The sequence below is a fragment of the Balearica regulorum genome, chromosome 14 (assembly GCF_011004875.1).
Source record: "Balearica regulorum gibbericeps isolate bBalReg1 chromosome 14, bBalReg1.pri, whole genome shotgun sequence".
Classification (NCBI taxonomy): domain Eukaryota; kingdom Metazoa; phylum Chordata; class Aves; order Gruiformes; family Gruidae; genus Balearica; species Balearica regulorum.
This window is the reverse complement of record NC_046197.1, coordinates 21,174,242-21,195,137: the sequence shown is the minus strand read 5'-3', so window position 1 is coordinate 21,195,137 and position 20,896 is coordinate 21,174,242. Positions and strand designations below refer to the sequence as shown.

General features: G+C 52.0%; 1 protein-coding gene and 2 long non-coding RNA genes across 3 annotated transcripts in view; 2 read left to right on the top strand and 1 right to left on the bottom strand.

Moving 5' to 3' along the window:
- The window catches only part of LOC142603832 (uncharacterized), a 29,882-nt gene extending 17,795 nt beyond the window's left edge, over positions 1–12,087 (top strand). The window contains exons 6-8 of the long non-coding RNA XR_012837711.1: positions 7,083–7,182; positions 8,292–8,391; positions 10,857–12,087. This is a non-coding gene — a long non-coding RNA (uncharacterized LOC142603832). The remainder of the gene's footprint in view (positions 1–7,082; positions 7,183–8,291; positions 8,392–10,856) is intronic.
- SH3RF2 (SH3 domain containing ring finger 2) overlaps positions 1–20,896 on the bottom strand; it is a 43,432-nt gene that overhangs the window by 12,819 nt on the left and 9,717 nt on the right. The window contains exons 2-4 of the mRNA XM_075766395.1: positions 13,335–13,604; positions 8,502–8,825; positions 68–162 (exon numbers count right to left, since the gene is read on the bottom strand). Coding sequence (XP_075622510.1) covers positions 68–162; positions 8,502–8,825; positions 13,335–13,604 — 689 coding nt within the window. The remainder of the gene's footprint in view (positions 1–67; positions 163–8,501; positions 8,826–13,334; positions 13,605–20,896) is intronic.
- LOC142603833 (uncharacterized) lies at positions 13,473–15,140 on the top strand. Its single transcript, XR_012837712.1, has 3 exons — positions 13,473–13,574; positions 13,944–14,053; positions 14,974–15,140. It is a non-coding gene; the product is annotated as an uncharacterized LOC142603833 (long non-coding RNA).

Below are 20,896 nucleotides of genomic sequence, written 5' to 3'. Positions count from 1 at the left end.
GATAAGCCTAAGGTGAAGGTACCGAAAAGCACACGACCCCCCACGGTATTTCAGTTTCCTTACGTACATATGAGCTGATACGTGGTGCTGCAGGTGGGGCAGAGTGACGATGGCTGCTGAGTGCCCCAACGATCCTGGCGCAGGGTAGTAAGATGTGCTGACCTACAGGGAGAAAGAAAGCAAAGAAAACAACGTATTAAGCTGAATATAGGCTTATTTTAGCCACTGGAAGAGCAGCTACAAACACTTGGCAGGCTTCACCCACCCTTAAAAAAAAACAACCCAAAACCACACAACCAAAACATTTCGGGAGAAAGAAGAGTTTGGAGCATTTGACACAAAAAAAGACCAGGCAGTAAGAGGAAGACTCATGGTCCTTCCACTTCCACACGGAGGTGCTTCCCAGGGTACAGCCCGGCTGGACTGATGGTGCCGATCCCGTCCTCTGAATGAGGTGCTCGGTGGGACAGCTAACCCGGGGCGCAGAGGCTCTCAGAACAACGGTGAAAAAGGATGAACTAACCCAACAGCCGTGACTTCCAAGAGTTAAGCTTGAGCCCTAAACCTGTCATCGTTGCTGATGTCGTATACGTGAGATCCACTCGAGTGGGGAAACCCTCCTTTGCCTCTCTCCTCGCGCTCCGTGTTTTCTCACCCCTTTTCGCTTGGCTCTGAACAAGGCGAGTACCTTTGATTCATTCACCATCTCTGGTGCCTGCTTCAGGAGGGAGAAGGGGTTTGGGAAAACAGCCTTTCAAGCCCAGACTTTGCTAACCAGGAGGAGACTGTCACATCTGCCAGGTGAGGACTGGTGTAATCACTGCTGTTTCACTTGTTATTTATTTAGCTCCAGCTGGGAGTATTGGCATTGTCTAAACCCTAAATAATACAGTCCTTGCCCCAGTGATCTTTTAATAACTGTTATTAAAGCTATTTACCACGTCTGTGGCGTCCCGAGGAGCTTCACGGACCCGTGCGTACACGCAGCGCAGACCGTGCCGGGTGCGGGGAGCAGCTGCCTGTGCCGCGGGCAGCACGAGGGCGGGGGCAGAGGCACCTCGCTCGGGTTCGCGTTGGGTTTGGGGTGGCCCTTTCCCCACCATCATTTTGCATCCTATGGAGAGGTACCAGCCACCCTAACGTCCCCTCTGTCCCCTCGTAGACGTCTTTCATGTTCCAGGGAGGAACCTCGGCCCCATTTTTGCTGTCAGGGTAATTCTGTGCCTTGAACCGTGCCCAGACCGCTGCTGCAGTGGGTGAGTGCCCGTCCCTGCTGCCGCCTGCCAAAGACGAGATGATGACTCCTTAGACCTCCCTGTCGTCCCAGCGAGGATGCGGGCAGCGTGCTGGGCTGTTCCTGTCCCCCTGTCCCTCCACGTCTCGCAGCTCAGGTGACACCCACCCATTTAGGGGGTTTCTGAGGCGAGGCGTGCACTGTTGGGTGTCCTCTGCCCGGTGTTCTGCTGAGCATCCGGCCGTTACCCCCCCGACCCCAGAACTGCCTGCACAGTGTCTCTCTTCTTCTTCTGAGTTTGGTTTTGGTTACGTGTCCTTGGTGCTCGCTGGGCTCCGGCACGGCCCCACCACGGGCAGCTGCCCCCCCTCGCGCGGCACTGATCTCTGCTGAGGCTTCACCTCCGTGAGGGCACTGCGAGGAGACGGGGCTTTTGTTCAAAGGGTGAAGGCCATCCAGCGGAAAGCACAGAAAAAATCTCTACGAATGCAGCTTCTCAAGTAAGAGCAGTCCTGCTCGTGTGCCCTGCAGATGGAAAAGTGAATAGGATGATCTTGCTGAGACTCATAAAGTCTGCGCTTCCAACTCCAGCGTACTCCGCAGGCTGGAGGGAGCTTCCAGGTGCCAAGAACAAGATGTGGAGATGTTTCAGTGCAAAGTGGGTTAGCATTTCACAGCTGGCTGCTTGAATGAGTGGTAAAAAATGGGTACTAGAGCTATTAGATATGGGAAACGTTAATCCTTTTCAAAAAACATCTGAAGAATATGTAGATAAAACCCCCTAAAGTATATTGGCGAACTATACAAAGTACTTCCACTCAGAAATGCTCCTGAAGTGCCTGGCAGAGGCGTAGGTCTATGTGCCTCCTCCTCAGTTTTCCCTCTGTTGGGGCCATGTCTCCTGGACTACACGTTGGTGTCTTCCCCCTTGGTCAGCCTTGCGGTTTGGGATGGTTATCTGATCGGGGAATTCCTGCCGTACCAGAAAAAGAAGGCTCTGGGCTAGATCCTGCTGGGAGCTGCACGGCAGTATGCTTTACAGGAAATATTTTCCTTGCTGGTTGCAAACTTACGTAGCAACCAGGGTGCAAGGCCTTTCAGTGAAAACTGGGAGTGTTCTAGGGGAGGGATACCCTGCTCTTTCACATCAAAGCCCAGCTATCTTTCAAACGGCAAAAGCAAACAATTTAAGCTGAAATTTTTGACCAGTCCTAGCTGGCTGCCTTGCTGACGTGCCCAGCAGCCAGGCAGAGGATGAGCTGGACCAGGGACAGCAGCATCTCTCCCCTCCAGAGGTGGTCCCTCCCGGCGGGGCCTGGAGCCATGGCAATAACGCCCTGTGCCGCTGTATCGCCTTTCTCTGGAGGCTCTCCAGGGGCTTTGCAAGCATTAGGAGATTAGCGAGGTCTTTCCAGCCTGGTGGAGGCAGGGAGGGTTTGTTATCTCCGCTTCACAGGCGGGAGGGCCGAGGTCTGTCGCGGGGATGGAGGGAGCGGCGCTGCCGCACCTGGCACCGCACGGCTCCGGGGGCTGCGACGTGTCCTGGGGGGCATCCATCTGCCGCCTTCCACCGGCAGCGCTCGTTTCTGAACAAGCGGTGCTGCCAAGCCCGGCACGGGAAGGTCCCGGTTACCGAACCCGCCGGTCTGTGCCAGCCGTGCATGCACCTCCTCGTCCGTTTGGTTTGTACCCGTGAACTTTGCTTTTCTGCTGGTGGCTGTGCTGGCAGCACAGCAAACCTCGGGGCCGGGGGGTGATGGGGAGCACGCTCGGCAGCGCGCTGGCCCCACGCGCTTGGAGGAAGGGGTGGTAGCCTCCAGTCTGGCATCCTCGGGATGCTCCCTTCTGTTGAGCCATCCCTTCTAAAGCACAAAAATGTATCCCTGGGTGAGCCGCTGTGAGCAAGCGGTTCATCCCCATCTGAAATTCAGTGCTGTGCACGCTGAAAGGCGTCAGCCGAGTTGGGCTGTTGCAGGAGTGTGGCTGCTGTCGGGAGGTGAACACGAAGCTCCCAGCAAGGCAGGGCGGCTGCAGCAGCATCCCTGGGGAATCTCAGACAGCGGAAGGTCTCCGGGCTGGGATGTGGCTGGCAGTCATGCTCTCCAGCAAAGACCACAGGATCTTTAATGATGTAGGTCGTCAGAGCTTTAATGTCTTACTCATTCCAAATCTGATTTCTAGTGATTGTATCTGTAACACCATGCTGGGGCACTGGCTTAGCAAGGACCTAGGGGAAAAAAAAAGTGAGTCACCAGGTCTGTTACTCTCCAGTAAATTAAGTTAATTAAAAAAACCCAGCAACTGTAGCTTCTGTCTCTGGACCTGGAGTGGCAGGTAAGCTTCAAACCATCTTTGAGTTCCTCATTTTCAAGTCCTGGTAGGGTCAGAGCAGCCTCCCATATAAATGATGTTGATTGGAAATTATAATTCTCTTTTAATAATTTTGATGATCTAAACCTTTGAAACTTGGGGGTTTGGAGTTTCTTTTTCCTGCACTGGGGGCAAAACAACCACCTTTTGCTGGTTTTCCTGATGGAACCATGTTGAAGTGTCCACTTTTGGATGGAAAGCTTCATGTTTTTCATCTCTCTCTGGTCCCACTCTGCGTGGAAGCAGCGATCCTTCCGGCGCCTGTGTCTAAGCAGGTTTTGTATTTTCAACAGAGAGGAAACAAATTGAAATATTTTCTAGCCAGGTATAAGTGATTTCAGCATTCAGTCTTGCTGATCTCCTGTGAGTACCTTGCAAGCCCTTGTAAGTACAAAGAGTTTAATTTTCTGCCTCTCCGTAAATCCCCCTCTTGCTCCATGTCCGGATCCAGCTTGTTCCCAACGTGATTTCTAGCTTGGCTCCGCTCTGCCATGCCTGCTGGCACAGGCAAGCCCCTGGCGAGAGCGATCATGAGACCTTGTGGGGAGGGAGATCCCCCCCCTTCCATCGCGGGGTGGTTGGTGCTCTTGGTGCTGCTGGAAGTTGGGTCCTGCAAGTTTCAGAACTTTTCTTACGTAGAAAAGCCAAACGTACTGGACGGCAGGTGTCAGGTTCATCAGCTCACCGCAACGAGTGGCAAAGGGTAGCAGCAGCTCTTAGCCCGATGTTTCCCGACCCGAGCTCCGCTGGGCCCAGGGGAATGAGCTCAGTTGTGACTGGGAAGGTGCCTGCGGCCGCTGGAGGCGGGGAGGGCGGGTGCAGAGCAGCAACGCCGCGCTCCCCTCGGCCCGCTTGCACAAGAGGCACATGCACAGACACGGTGTGCCACAAGCCCTGCAAACTGGTTCTGGCTCCTGCCTGAGCCCGGCTTGGCAGCATGGAGGGGAAGGAAGAGCAGGAGGAGGGCTGGCGGCAGTGCCAGCCGCTGCCGCTTGTTCCCTTTTATGGGCCGAAATGAGCCCGACGTGATCCTTGGCGGTGGGAGCGCCAGGCGGGCAGGCACACCGTGTTGTGGAAGGGCCCGCAACCCCCCAGCGCAGCCTCTTCAGCTTTGCTGCTGGAGCCGTGCCCCGCTGCTGCGTTACCCGCAGTGCAGCCCCTCCTGCTCCCGCCCCCCCCGCCATCGCCAGCGTCGCTGGAGACGTGACTGCCGGGGGACGTGTCACGCACGGGGCGCTTCGGGGGATACTAGTGCTCCTCTCTGTCTCCCTCAAACGTATGTTGTCGTGTAGGTTGGGGCAAGTGTTGTGTAACTATAAGCTATTGGAAAATTCCCACTTGTTTTGACCCCCACCCCAAGGAAAGCAATGAACGTAACTGTTCAAAATGCGTGGATTTTTTTTTTAAATTACTAGCTCCAAATGTGTATTTGATATCTGTCTGGAAGCCTGTCCTTGCAGAGGAGAGGGACTTAAAGGCTTGGGTAGTAGCAGGGTCACTTGGTTTCCAGTTTGACCGCTCAGGTTGCTTGGCTGCCGCATCCCCGAGCGATGGCTGATGCCCCTCCTGACACCCCTCCTGTGATCCTGACCCCTGCCAGCGTCAAACCCGTTTGCAGCACAGCTCCTCTCCTTCCAGCTGCTCTCACGGGACCTTGCACCCTTATCTGGGGCAGGGACCAAAACTGGGTCCCTGTCTGAAAGGACAGAAGCACCTCTGGGTGCTCCGTGGAGGGTGTGCTCCTGGGGTGCTGCTGGTGGGGCAGTTCCTTTTACGGAGGGAGAAAAGCTCCGGTGTTTGGGAGTGGAGCCCGGGCCGTGGCTGCTCTCAGGCTCCTTTGGGCTCCGCGCGGAGCCGGGGCTGGGGAGGCAGGCTTTCCCTGGCTGCCAGGGAGGGCGGATGCTGCGGTGCACATTCCTCCTGCCGGTGATTCACCGCTAACCCCACGCAGCCTCTGCGGCTTCGCCCGCCGCTGCCATCTTAGGCAGATGTCTGCTCCCTTCCCGCGCCATCCCCCTGCTCAGCGGGGGGGGCTGGCGCCAGGGGCTGGGCGGGGGGGGCACCTTCCACCCCGCTCCCCTTGCCCAGCGTGACCCGTGTACCTCACCCTTGCCTGCCAGCTAAGGTTGTCCAACCCTGGGCTTGGTCTCAATTCCCACTTAACCGGTTAAATCCTCGCCTACTTCATTCTGAAAAATTGTTGGGTCTTGTCCACCAGGTCTCAGAAACTCCTCTGAGAGGCCGTGCCGTTCGGGGCTGGCTCCGGGTGGCTCGAGAGCTGCCATCGCTGCTCCTGGCACAGCACGGCCGCGGCACCCGGCTGAACCCTGGGGAGGATTTCAGCCCGGAGTCGGGAAGGCTGAGCTCGGCTGTAGACTCAGCTCCATCTGCTGCACCGTATTTGTGACCACCCACAAAGATCCAGGCTACTCAACCTCTGCAGGCTTACTAGGGAGCACGAAAACACACGGAAGCAATTAAGGATGTGATTCAACCCGCTCTTTTCTTTACTATATTGCTAATAACGGAAGACCCCCACCTTGATACTTGTACTCTGAATTTTCAGGGCTGGCAGTAGGCACACAACTGTTCCTTACTTCTGAGCTTCTGTTTTATCTGGAGTAGTTTAAACCCAAGAGACACAGATCTTTTACTTCCAGGTAATGTTGTGTGTGTAAATTAATTGCCATGGAACAACTCTGCTTTCGGAGATGAGCTGCTGTTTTGCCAAAGTCTCGGCACTTAGTATCCAAGCTGAACTTCCACCAGGACCTGCTGAGCAGGGTAACATCGGGATCAGCATCGGCTCTCGGCTCTGCCATTACTCCTGCGTCCTGCAACTTTGTTCTGATCGTGAAGGGCTGCCTTATCAACAAATTCACCCCCGCAGCTTTTCTGTCTGATTAGTACTAGGAGAAAGGACGAGCGACCTCACTGCGACATGGCCAACACGGTCCAGCCTGGCAGCGCGTATCTGGGCTTGCAAAAGAATCTCAACTTTGCAGGTCAGTCATCGCAACCCAGACCCAGAGATGGGAACGGGAAAAGCTGCAACCTGTGTGGCCCCGTGAACGCCATGGATCTTCCTGCAAACCTCTGGGAGCAAAAGCATTGTTTAGAAGAAAGGAAATTCCAACCCATCTAAGGCAACACATTAACAGATCCACTAGTGCTTCTGCTGTTGACAATAGTTCACACTAAGATGTTTTTGGTAAAATTATGTTGGGTTCACGAGACGTGATACCATTTCAATTGAATTATAGTTCTATTGTAAGGCTTCATTTCCTCTCACATAAACCAGGATCTAACATCCAAGGCTCCTTGCAGGCTATTGCTAAGTACAAAATGCCTGCTGGGTTTTATCGCGCAGACACCAAACTACCGGGGGCTGCCTTATTGCTTTATAAAATGTTAGAGCAACCTTGAATATGAAAGATGTCGTATAAATCTAAACAAAACCCTTTTTCTCCCATTTCAGATGATCTGTGAAGATTCTGTATTGAGATCTTTAGTCAGAGCATGCAGAAGGAACGAGGCTTTTTTCTCCCCTAAAATGAAGAGCGGGCATAGTCCAGAAGGTCAGTCTGTTCGTTATCTCGGCCCCAAGTTCGGCAGCTCCCAGCAGAGTCCCCAGTTTAGACTGCAGACCGGCGGGGACTCCCGGTAATTGCCCCCCGCGGCATGGAGGGATGCAGGCGGGGGGCTGACTGAGGGTAGGGCAGAGACCCCCACTGCTTCTCAGAAGGGCTGACAGCCCTGCTTGGAAGGAGCAGGAGGCTGCTTCGTTATTTCTGTAACGTTATAACACTGCTGAGCTGGTGTTTTGCGCGGAAGCCTGTCCTGTAGGCAGTTTGCCTTTGGAGAAAACTTTGTGGAGCAGGGTACGGTTACGGAGCTCCACGCTTCCGTACCTGCGTGTGCCCCAGCAGGCAGAGTGAAGGTGGCGTTTGGAGGTACCCGAACGCGTGACCTCCTGCACTCAGATTTTGGGCTTAATCAAGTTTTTCGATGAAGCCCACTGCTTACCATTGAGGATGCTGGGCACTCCTTGCACGCTTGAGACTTACCAGAAAAACTGAGACACCAGTTAATAAAAAGGGCAGGTTTCTACTTTCCTTTGAAGCACGGGGGTTAGGTGAAAAAGCCGTTAAAAGCAATCACCGGCAGCACAGACCTGCTCAGTACAATGCAGCTTCCTCCTCATCTCACCGGGCTTTTATTTGCTCATAATTCAGGGCCTGATTCTGCAGGTCCTGCCATGCCGGTGCAACTTAATTCTGTGAGAGGAGCTCAGAAAGGCTCATCATCAAAGTAACGCGGGTGAGCGTGGCCAATGGCTGGTTTTAGCTTTAATTTTGCAGATGCTGAGCACTGCCTGGTTTTGATGTACATCATTATACGGCAAACCAGCCACTCGCTCGTAGTGTGAATCCAGGCACGCACACCCCTGCGCATCTCAGCGAGCTGAGGCCCAGTTAGCTCCCTGGGGAATTCACATTCCTTATTGCTTTCTAAAATGAAAGATACTGTATTTTGCAAGTTAAGCGCTCTGTTTTCTCTCGCTCTACACCTGGGGCTCACTGCAGTAGGGCAGAAATCAGAACGGGGATGTGCTTTACCCATGCTTAGTTACTCTAACAACTTAATTTCTCTTTTTATGAATTCCCTTGGGCCCTGACCTCGGAAGACAGACCTTTACAGTTCAAAAGGAGGGGAAGAAATCCCAGGCAGCCTGATGTGGATGACATACCCTAATGACACTATTAGCACGGGTGCTTTGTCTGCAGGTTTGTGCTTTAGCTTTGCGAATCGCTGCCTGCGCGTTCAGTGTTTCTACCCAAGATTGGCATTTTGGACTTGTACCGCTCCTGCAGCATCTGCGCCGCTGCTCCCTTACCTGGAGAGGGGTGCCGTAGGGAAACTCCACTTTCTCGCTGCTCTGGGTGGCCACGGTGGGGTTGCTGGAGCTGATGAGCACGGGGGAGCTGATCTCCAGCGCCTGCCGCTCCGCGGGCGCGTGGACCATCCGGTTGAGGGTGTTCAGGGCGGTGGTGATGGAGAACTGCCGCAGGCTCTTCCGCCTGGAGTCGGGCACCTTGGGGAAAGCTGGCGAATCCGCACCCTTCGCTTTGGGAGACGCCGTTCGTAGGGATGCACACTTAAACTGAGGGGACCAGTGGCTCTTGCTGGTCTGCAGGAGTTGCCTTGCAGTGGTATTTGGCTGGAAGAGACAAAGGGAGATGCGATGGCACATGTCAGAAGTTATGCCTGGCACAGCCTGGCGACTGCTCAGTTTTCCCTTTTTCCTCTCTTTTCCTATCTGGCAGCAGAGCTGTGGGCAGATTTCAGATGACGTTACAGGCGATCTTTAGAAACTTGTGGCTCAGTCATTTCCCTGATGCGTTTTCAGTGACAAATCCCGGATGCAAAATTACCGATGCAAAGCTGACAGCAAAATTAAAATTGGTTTGAAAAACTTGTTGCTTAGACAACACGTTATTGAGGCTGAGTGCCCCTCCCCAGCGCTGAACAGAAGGCTTTGCTTCCCATCCAAGCCTTTGGCTTGCAGCGGTGTAAGCAGAGCTGGCTGACTCTAGCAGCGCTACAATAAATTTAACTCTAAACGAGAAGGGACATTTGGGCACATCTTCCTTTTCCACATCGGAGAACCCTCACCGGCGGTGACTTTCCCAGCAGAATTAGATCCACCCATTTTACATCTCTGTGGGCCTAAACATTCGTGGCTTGATCCTGCTTCCGTTGAAAAAAAGCCTGGCTTGTTAACCAGCGGGTTTAATGAGGGAAGAGTCAGGCCCTGAGTTTGCATATGGGCAACGTTCAAACAGAATTTCTTGGAAACTGCTGATCACACAGTATTAATAGCAAAGGGCATGTGGTGACAATGTTTTTTACCACGATGACTGCCAGAGGAATTAATCATGATTTACTGCTGACATTAACGAATTGCAAAACTTTGAGATTCTCACCCCCTCGCGCGAGGTGACGTGCCTGGCTCCTGGGGTGAGCAGGGATTGCTCTAAGGTGGCAGAGGTGCAGGTGTCTCCCAACCATTATCATTTTAAAGCGGGGATTGTTTTCACGTTTCCTTCTTCCTCACTCCTTAAAGCAAGGCTTAAAAACTGTAGAGCGTGTGCATGTGTACACATACAAGATAGCAATAGTGTCACTGCTGTGTGTAATTACGCTTTAGCCTAAACCGGAAACATTTTTCTGCCTCTCTAAACGCCAGGAGATGTGATAAACTGGGGCAGAAGCCTAAGTGTCAAAGCTGAGAAAAGCCTTGCATCTCCCAAAACAGGCCTATCTTTTGCCTTCTCCATAATTAATTTCTAATTCCTTGGTGGCTTTATGCGGCCCTAACAAACTTATGTCTGTTAACGCCAGGCTTAAATAAGTAATCACTGAAGCTAAAATGATTGCATTAAATGAAAAGACATTTTACAAAATATATTAGAGCTTCAAATAAGATGTTTTACTAGTGTCCTTTTATAAAATAGCCACAAAGAAGTGCTTGCTGTAATTATGATGATCACAAGTATTAATTTTATTTCTAGGAATTCTCGTTGGTGCCATTTACACCCTGCATCTCAAGCTAGACTGCAGGAATACAATTAATGTCTAGACCAGTGCTAACAAAGTCCTGTCAGGGAGCGGGCGGCCTAAAGGCCTCCGGAGTGCTGGGAACGCCGCCTGCGACGCACTGCCCTGGCGCTGGGGGAGGCTGGGGCCACCGTGACCCCCAGCAAACAGAGCTACATGAGAGCCCATTACAACAGAACCCCTTCAAAATGCAATTTTGATATTTTGCCTGAATTTTGCATTTCTTTTCGCCTCATTCTGGCCAGGGAGAGGGAAAGCTGTCGGCTCACTGTCTGCAGGGCCGGGAGGCGGCGGTGCCGGTACCGGCGTGGGGTGGGCATGGCGGCGGCCGGGCTGTCCCCTCTGCGTGCAGAAGGAGGGGAAGGTCCCTGCTTTGTCGCCTGCCTCGCCCTCTGCTCTCCTCGGCTCCGAGGACGGTGATGCTGTCACCCCGGGCAGGACGGCGACACAGCCCTCGCGCGGGAGAGCTGGGTGGTGGGGGCGAGGACGGGACGTTTCGGAGAGCAGCCCCGTGAAACAGCCTCGGCCCCATCGAGTGCTCTGGGCCAGCTTCTGGTACCTACGTGTGCTGAAACGCCAGCTTGTCTGCCCTCGCTCAGTGCAGTGCTCAAACTTGTTTTATAATTTAAAGGTGCAAGCGTGGCTGAATTGGGACCGTGGACACCGGTCTGAGGGCGAGGACTTGAAAAGCCTTTGACTTGCTGGACGGTTTCCATTGTGTGGAAATGCCTCTGTAATTGCCGCTCATGCAACCAGTAATGAAAATGGTATTTCAGCTACAAACCAGGTGAAAAACCCCCGTGTAAGTGTCGAGGTAATTGGTGTCACACGGCCGAGAAGCTGAGATCGCTATTTCAGGAGCTGAAATAACCTGACGTTGCTGGAGAGCGGGTATTTGACATACTCCAGAGGAAAAAAGCTAGTTTGTATTGACTGATAGCTACACCTCTGTGGAAGGACCTACATTTCTGAGCAACCTAGCAGAATTAAATCTTGTTAACTTTTAAGATGTTTTGATTTCATCTTTTTAAGGATATCTGCCACGTGTGTGTGTGGGAGGAAGTAAGGAGAATTTTACAGAAAAAAAATTATGGTTTTCTCTCTTCTGAACTAATGTGCAAAGTTTGGGGCTAAAATTTTAATGACTGCAAGGCTGAGGGGGTCAGAGAAGGCTTATTCCCGCTGGCCCAAGCATTTACACCCGTGCAGAGTACATGCATAAAGTTTCCCTCTGAACTGGTGGAAATTTTGTATTAACCTTGCAGTAAACGACTCTTAGCTTTCATTTGTGTGTCTGAACGTTGTCTGCTGGCTCCTGCCTTGAACAATAAGAAGAGATTGCTATGTGGTATTGCACTTGAATCTCTGCACAAACTTCCAGGTGGGCTCGTTGCCAAATTACCGTCATCTCCTCCCGAGGGAGGGCAGGGGCACGTGGAGGGGGGGGCGAAGGCGAAAGTTGGGGGTATCCCGCGCAGATGCAGAGCAGGTATCCCGGCGAGGGAGAGCAGCTACTGCAAAGCCAGCTGCAGCGTGCAGCCCTCCTGCGAGAGCGGGCAGCTGTGGCGGTTGGTTTGCTTTGTCGGTTTTGTTTTACAGCCAGCTTGTATTTTTGAAAACGCTAGATCAAGCTGCCTGCAGCAGAGCTTTGGCCTAAGGCCAGGCTGTGCTGGACAAATGCAAGTCCTGTGTCATCCGCCCGAGGTTCCAGCATCCCTGTGTTGAGGTTCCCTGCCTGCCGGGGCTCCTGGAGGGGTAAACCGTCTCTTGACGGTGGTTTGCAGAGAGATGGCACCCTCTGCTCACCCTGTGCTGTGCCCAGCTGGGGCAGGACCCGGCACCGCCTCGGTTACTGCAGAAGGGAGTTCTGAAGGGGCTGCTCCAATCTTTGTCATTTCGTACGGTGACAACCGACCGCTGTCACAAGCCTGGGGGACAGGAGGATGCTCTCCCCTCTTTGCAGAAGCACGTTTGGTTTAGATGTGCGCCAACTCCCCACGTGTGAACTTTGCTGTGGGAGTGGGGATGAGCGCAGCCTCCTAACGCAAGTAAACAGAATGAGTAAGCTGTGAAACAAAGGCAAATAGAGAGAAAGAGAAGAAACAAACGCAGATGGCAGAAAGCCGAGGAAGGCGCCTCCTGCTAATAAGTGAATCCTGATGATGGAGGGAGGGCTGCTGGCTGCCCAGCCTCTCTGCATCTGCACTAGCAAGCTGAAAACCCACGTTTATAGAGCTGCTGGTGGCGTGTGGCACTGCTCTGAACTGATTTTTCTCTTTAGTTCCTCCCCTTAGCCAGAGACCACAGCTGGCTTTGGCTGCTGGGTTTCCTTTGCCCCCTGCCAGCCACCCCACACCCAGCTCTGACTCCCTGGGGACGCCTGGCCTGGACCAGAGCCGCTGCCTCCTGCCCCCTCTTCCCACCCGTGAGAGTGAGGAGAGCATCGAATCTGTGCTGCCAGCTGGATGGAGGCAGAGGTGACTTCTCTGGGAGGACACTGACGCCTCTGGCAGCACGCTCTGCTCTGCTCTGCTGTGCCTCACCTCCCTTTGATGTTACGGGGACAGCTGACCTTCCTGGGAGATGCAGTTACCCAGAAGAGCGTGTCCTCTAACATAGTGAACGCAGGCTCTGGAGCCTTTGGGGAACAAGGGGAAACACAGTAAAAGTTCAGGTATTGCTCTGCAAATGCAGACCTCCAGTAGACTGGGCACGTTCAGCCTGCACGAGTGATGTACCCCCAGACCTGGAAGCAGTTTTCTTTACTGTGTCAGTCGGTGTCTTTAAGAGATCTCCCTGGAGTGTTTTGGTCTCGAGAGCAGGCTGCCACCAGCGGCAGCAGCACGGGCAAGAAGCTGAGACGAGGGACTGCAATCGCTGCTCGTGGCGGGCACTCGCATCCCTCTCTGGACGCCCCTCGTCCTGCACGTGCCCTTGCGTGCCTGCGGGGCGGTCGCGGGGGTTTAACTGCTGTCGGCAGTGGCTGAGGGGGCTTGGGGCCCTTACTGATTTCCAGAGGGGAGCTCCTACGGAGGTGGGGAGCAGCAGAACACCGTACAGCCTAAAGAAGAAAACAGCCCAGCCCCTGGCTGCTGCGGGGTGGTGTTACCTTGTGAAACGTCAGGCAGTCCTTGGTCTCGGTCTTATCCCTGCTCCGCAGGTCGAAGCCGTAGAGTGCTCTGCCGAGGGGTGCTGGCAGGGGCAGGTGCTTGATGACTTGGACGGAGCTGGCTGGGAAAACACCGCTGACCCCATTGATCTCCCCCAAATACCAGTTCTCATCCAGCTGTCGGAGCAGCATGATGATGTCCCCCTTATTGAACCTCAGCTCCCCGGGGTTGTGTCCTCGGTAGGTGTACAGGGCCTTGGCTCGCGGGACCTGTGGGATGAGAAACAGCCCTTGCAGTTTGTCTGTGACAGCGATGCTTAACGTAGACAGAATTCCCCAAAAGCATTCGTAATTACTGGGAAAAATTCAGAGGTCTAAGGCTTAAGCATGCATTTATTGGGATTAACTACCCACATCCTTTCTTGATGTCTTTTTCTAATGAAGACAAGCTCCAAAATACTTATGCTGAATTTGTATCAAGATGAAAAGCAGGCTGAACTTGTTTAAGAATATTAAGAAACAATTAATGCCTCAAACTAGTCTTCCCATGGGATCTTACTGCCTGCTCTAAGGTCTCCTCTAATACACTGTCTATTGTAACGAACCCAGGTATTTCTATCAGAGAAGGACCAGAGGTCACAGCCGTCGTCCAGCTGGCCCGGTGGCCTTCACCTGCAGCGGCCAACTGTGCATGTCGAGGAGAATGCGGCGAGAGCAAGGTGAGCGCAGGTTACTGCTCTCCCGTGGTTATCTCTCTGCTTTAACACTGTGTGACCGTGATTTTATTTCAGTCTTTAATCTGGGTTACAGGAAGAGAGGCTTCTTAATGTTCTTGTTGTTGCAGTATAGTAGAGAAAGAAGAGATATACTGAAACCAGAAGAGATGAGGGAACTTTACCATCTTGACTCTCATCAAAATGAAACTACAAAGGTCACGTAAAATAACCGCTTTACTGACCCTTATCTATACTAGAAAACTCAATGTAATACACAATACAGCAGATCATTTAGACGGCTGAATAAACCTGCAGCTGAATAAACCTGGGTGCTGTGAACCCACGCGGTACAACTTGAGGGCAGCCCGAGGGGTGTTTTTCCTGAGGAGTGCAGGTGTGCCGACGCTTTCTGCGCTCTATGTAGCTGCTCTAGGTGTGCGTTTGGGGGGTCCCGTACCCCAGAAATCAGCAGTACTGACCGGCTCGATCTTTGTGTTAAAGGCAAGATGGAGATACCTTCAGCACGTTTGTTGGACTAGAGTACTGCGTGTGTGTCCTAGAACGAATAGGGAACCTGTGCTTGTTTATTTTATTGCCATTTGCAACATCGCAGTTGTGTATGAAATGCAAATCACCGAGTGTTAAGCTCAGTCCTTCTGCTGGCCCTTCAGCTGGAAACAAATGCTGTTCCTTTAACTTCTGGTCAGCCCTGAAAAGCCCCATCCGTCGGGCAGTTGAACGGATGGTCATTGTAGGGCCATTCCAACGGAACTATTCTATTCTATTCTATTCTATTCTATTCTATTCTATTCTATTCTATTCTATTCTATTCTATTCTATTCTATTCTATTCTATTCTATTCTATTCTATTCTATTCTATTCCGTTTGTTTGAATGCTGTGAGAAAGTGTGCTACCTTTACAGCACAGGCTGCCAGCAGACCCCTCGTCCCATCATCTCTGCAGACAAGTTAGAAATAAAAGTTGTAAGAACAAATATCCTCGTGTGCATTTGTGAAGCCTCAGTCACCTGCCGGTGCCGTTCCAGCCCAGGCTTGTGTCGCTGCACAGCATTTCCATCCCATACGCGATGAGTGGCCCATCCTGTCTCACGTCCAACTGGAAACAGCGACCAACACAAAGTGCTCGGCCCTGCTGCGACATCGCACCTCTGGGAGAGACGACTTCTTTGCTTGAGGCAAACGGTGGTTGGCTTTGGCATGAAGACAGCCGTATATATTCTAAACTGTTAACTGAACTGTTAGAGCTGCAGATACCGCTCTTGGCTTGAATCGTACCAGGTTCTCGGCTTCAATAACATCTTGCATTGTGGTTCATTTTCTTTAGTCCCTTTTGATTAACTGTTCTGCTGTTTCTGGCTGTGGGAGCTTCACTGCAATTGGCAGGAATCTGGAAATAAGGAACAGATCCATTTTCTGGATTCTGTCTGCTTTCCAAGACATGGTAGTGTTTCCTTCAAAAGATTCCTTGGATCAAGAGGGGAATCTTTGAATTTGGGACAGGAAAGTAGTGTAAGTGCCCTGCCTGCCCTTCCTATGCCGGCAGATGAGATAAAAACTCCAGCGAGTGACTCCAACGGAGGCAGCCACGGCTCTGCGCCTCCGCAGCATACGAGTCTGTGCTCTGCCGCAGGGCTGCCTGTCCTCACCCACCGTGAGGTCTCCCAGACACAATGCGGCCCTAAATTTCAAGGGGAAAACCCCAAATGCTGAGCTCCATTTCTAGCCTCTTAGGTGGTCGCACAGCTGTGGGAGATACGTGCCAGAAAATGGGAAGCTCCAGAGCCTTGGTCAGTTTTAAGCAGAGATGCCGGTGCCTGGGGCAGCCGGGGACTAGAGGCTTTGCTGCTGCTGCTGTGCCAGTCTCTGCAGCCCTAGATTGTCCTTCTCCACCTTTTAGGATTTGTAATGTCATATATGGGAACTGCAGGAAAAACCTTGTGGCTGGCAGAGCAGCTCCATCCACGGCCGAGTGCTTCAGACCCAGCACGACTTCAGCTCTGGTCTGCCGGCCAAGATGTGGGGAGCACCGCGGGGAGCAGGGCCCCATCCCGTGAGAGCCCAGCTCGGCAGGTACGGAGGGAAGCGTGCTGGTGGGGCAGTGGGGTTTAGGGCTGCTGGCGCTGCGTCGCCCGTGGACAAAACGTGCATTTTTGTCTGTCAGCTGCCGAGCGCTGTGGCCTTGTCAGCAGGACCCTGCACTGCAGTTTTTCCAAGCTGTAATCACCAAACTGCCCCTCACCGCTTGTGTACCAGTGACCCGTTCAGGCTTTTCCTGCCTTTTTCTGTGGAAGGAGACAAACCCATTTCCCCAAATCCTCCGTATCAGTGCCCAGGGCTCAGGCAGGATTTCTGCAGAGTTCACCCCCCAGCAGCCACTTTTGGGAGGTCGGGAAGGTGGAAGAGAGAATCTAGATGTTGGTTTCCTGAAGCGTGGAAAAGATGAAATTTTCCATGGAAATGATTTAGGCTTTGGGAAGAGAACATCTTCCAGCACTCCCAAACACTGATGCTTGGTAGAAAAAAGGTACCAAGAAGAGAAAAATTTCATGTATTGTGTTTGAAACAGGAGAACTTCAAAGCTTTTGAAACAGGAAGCAATTAGTTTAATGTTTAGTTCTAATTAACTCATTTTGTCTGTCCATTTGTGCTAGTAGTAAATCCATGCGCTTGGCTTAGTGACACTGAAAGAACATGATGAAGGTGAGACGCAGGCCAGCTTTGCTCTCCATCAGTCCCCCAAGCTCATACGGGGAGCAGGGACCGCGTCAGTGCCAGGACCACAGAAACTCTCACGGCAAACGCATGCCTGGACGTATGCGCTTTCTCATGCAGAAAAACAGACTGTGGGAATAGTGGATTACGGGAGGGCCAGTTCTCCTTCAGAAAGACTTTCTGGTGTTAAACAAGGACAAGGAGCACAGGAAGAGACCTTTGATTGCCTCAGGAGCGACCAGAAAACAAACAGGACTCATGCAAACTGCGAAAATAGGGCTTGTAAAGGAGGAGCACAAACGTACGGCGATGATGAGAGAATGGTTGCACAGCAAAATAAAGGAAAACATAAAAGGCATCAGGAACGAGTTATGGAAATATATTGAAAATAAGAGAAACTCTGAAATGAAATGCATGCCTATTACTAACTGGGAAGAGTGAACAAACAACGCGGTGCTGGGAGTCTGGAATATTCTTTCTTCAGCAAGAAGAAGGATGAGGCAGGAAGGCAGGTCGGAATAAATAACTGACAGCCGGATAGGATAGGATAGAATAGGCGTGTTTGTGACGTTGGGGCCCCCTGCACCTGGATGGATGGGCTGTTTCTTCCTCTAACCATGGTCACAACCTTCATTTCTTCACCCCCTCTGTAACTCTTTCCTCCCACTTCCATGCCCTTTCTGTTCTCAGCTTTTCCCCCAAGCCTGGTTTTCTTTCCCATGGCTGCTTCCTGGAGCTCGCAGTGACCGTGGACACAATCTCACCCCTCACTTAGAGCAGAGCACTTGTATTCACTTGTTGAAACTTGTTAGAAATCTTTTCTGGATCTAGGTGAATAACAGTTAATACAAGTGCTTACATGCTGCTTTAGCATCAAAAATTTTCAGGATGTTGGTGTTTTGGGGCTTGCTAGTAATTGTGAACACTCACAAGGTAACATTGGTGTAGTCCTTCACCGGCATTTTGTCAAGGAACTATCATAATGTTGGTGGTCCTTTGATCTGTACCGCTGCTCCCAGGAAGGGGAACCGGGAGCCTCTGGCCGGGCGCAGGGTGCGGGACCCCCACGCCTCCCCCCTGTGCCGGGAGGGACGAGGGCAAGGAGAGCCGTGGCAGGGCGGGTGGTGTTGGACTGGATGCACGTTAACAGGGAAAAACTGTAATCACGCTGGACTGTTTCAGCATGTGACAACTGATGTTTTCAAAATCGTATGTTCTTTGTAACTGCCAAAATATTTTTTCTAATGGTTTAATACTTTGTTAACAGCAAAAGTCAATGTAATTTAAACAAAGAGGAGAAGGATTTTAAAAAGCCATAACAATACAAAGCATTTTGGTTTGGGACCAACTGAAATGAACTTGAAATTAAGTTTTTCAGATTTCATCAAAAAAAAAAATCATTCAATTCAAAAAAATTTTTAAGGCCTAAGTCTGTCTTTGTTGCTTTTTAAAAAAAAATTTGCTTGTCTGTTCAGATACTGAGTCAAAAATATCCCACTGATTTCCCAACCTTATTTAGTTCATAAACCAAGCCTTTATCTCCCCACATGGAGCAGCCAATGTGGTTTTTACTGTACAGGGCACTTTCCTGCTTCGCAGGCATTTCACAAAATAAATCCTCAAGCTGAAGTTTGCAGAAAGATGTACACCAGGGTCACCGCTTTTTCACGCGTTCATAAGACACAGGAAAGACAAAGAAGAGCAGCTACACCACCCTGCAGCAAACCACCCGGCTGAGCTGGGGGAAGCCAGCAGGATCCTTCTGCGGGCAGCTGATCCCGTCGCGTATCGTTCCTCCTGGTGCTAAACACAGGCAGCTGGGGTGTATCTCAAATCTGATTTCTTTCTCAGGCTTTGGCTGGTCTCTGTCCACTCTTAGATGCATAAGATCTTCTACAAGGTATCTGTTTCGCTTTATTTAAAGTGGGTTAATTGCAAAGCAGAAACTGGGTTGCTAATTAAACCTGGTGATAAAGACAAGGTGTGCCTGGAGGTAGCTTGCTTGGGGCTGAGGGCAGAGGGAGAGGCTTTCCTGGGTGAGGACGTGGTCTGGAGGTGAGGAGGAACCTGGTTTGTTTTGATGGATTTTTCTCCTGTTAGTATGTCCAGTTGCTTTCTGTTAATCCAAGGTGGTGGTGTATTTTAGTGGGGTGTTTGGCCAAATATTGCAAATGTTGGCATGCTCCCTAGCTGCAGGGTTCAGCATCTGTCTTTAAATTCCGTTGGGAAAACACTACAAGAAGCTCTGTGAAAAACTCAGCTAAAGCTTGTTGAAAATTTGTGCAGAATATTTGCTGCCCAGTCACAGAGAGGCAGCATCTACAAAGAAGAAGCCTCACTGGTGAATGGCACGGGCCTTTTTCCCGTGAAGCCACGCAATAGTGCAGCTATGGCAGTAGTGCTAAATTAAATAAAAGGGAGCGAGGAGAGTCATTCACGTTCTCCTGTGTGAAAGCCTCTAAAATCCATGGGAAGCTGACTGGAAGAAGGGAATGCCGTACACACCAAGTTTCCCTCTGACACCGTTCAGGCAGACAGAGACCCCCGGGACGTTTTGCCAGAGCCGGTGGCCAAGGGCAGTGAGAGCGCACGAGCCCAGACCAGCATGGGGTTCGGTGCTGAGGAAACCCTTGTTTTCTGCCTGCGGTGCCTTTGCTGCAGAGCGCGCTGCCTTTCCCCCCTCTTGGTTTTCTGGCTGGTTGTAACTTTTTTCAAATGCTGCCTCATTTTTTCTGTTTTTTTCCCCCTGTTTTCTCCTCTGTCATGCCTGAGACATGACCCTGCTGTTCCCAGCCCCCTGGAGGTATTTCCAGTTCTCCAAGCAGCCAGACACCCAAGGGATGGTCATGGCAGATGCACCTCAACGCCTTGTCCCCATTCTTAACGGACATGAGGCCGATAGGGGAGAAAAGATTTTGGTTTTTTAAACTATTTTTGGCATTTGGCATCAGCTGTGCTAGGGCAGCCATCCAATACATCTGAGTCTCCCACCGTACAAAACAAAGCAGCACATTAAAAATATGTACATGTGTGTGTGAGGAAGCAATTCAAAGCATCTCTTCATAGCTGGGAGAAATGCACACTATAATTATCTTAATGAGGAAGTTATAACTAGCTCATTTATAGTCAGTGGATTAATGTAAGACCATGCACTCATAGCAGTGGTATTTAAAAAAAAAAAAAAAAAAGAAGAACATGAGTCTGGCTGGAGTGGGGGTCACCAGGGAGAGACATTAAAAGGAGGAAAGCAAAACCAGGGAGTGCGGCCAAGGGGAGAGATTTCGGATGGAGGCTGCGAGCGCCCGTAACCCTTGTCCCAGGCAACGCCATTTCAAACCACCCACAGCCCCGTGGTGACACCGCCTCTGACCGCACAGACCGAGCTGCTGCCTGCGATACCCCGGGCTGAGTGTGGGGACGAGGCCGTACACCTCCCTGCGCGTGGGACTCTTTCACTCCTTCGCCCGTTCCCAAGCAAGGCTCATGGCCAACGACTTCAGCGAGGCACAGCTAACGACGTCCGATGGGATCTTCCCATTTCCCAGATGCTCTGACTCCACCAACGTCCACGACTGCAGGGATGAACGCATGGGATGGGTGACAAAGTGAGCGTGGAATAGCTGGTTGCTGCTGATGTCCGGGGTGCTTCCTCCTGACTTACTGCGTGCCGAAGCGGGGGTGGCAGGAGCTGTTTCGGCAGGAGCGAGCCCCAGCAGCGCTGCCTGCTGCGGACACCCCCGTCCCTGACCTGGCCCCAGACCTCGGCGCGCGGCCTGCTGACTCTGATGGTGGGGGCAGCCCTGTGGGGCCGAGGCAGCTGCTGCAGGTGGATCAGGAATGGCCTCAGACGGGTTTGGGCCTGCACCCGGGTGGTTTCCCAGCCCTGATTTTCATAACTCCACGCAGGGAATGCCCTGCAGTTGCTCTCCGCTGCTCCTCGTCCCTCGAAGGCAGGCAGCCACCCCAAGCATGTGGGCCCCCCCCCGCTGGCTGCGTGTCTCTGCAGCGAATACCCAGGGCCTGATCCTGATCTGGGTTTCGTGGGTGTCTCCTCACATGCAGGGAGGCAGCCGTTCCCCAGGAGAACCGGCTCAGGTGTGGGATGTGTGGGGA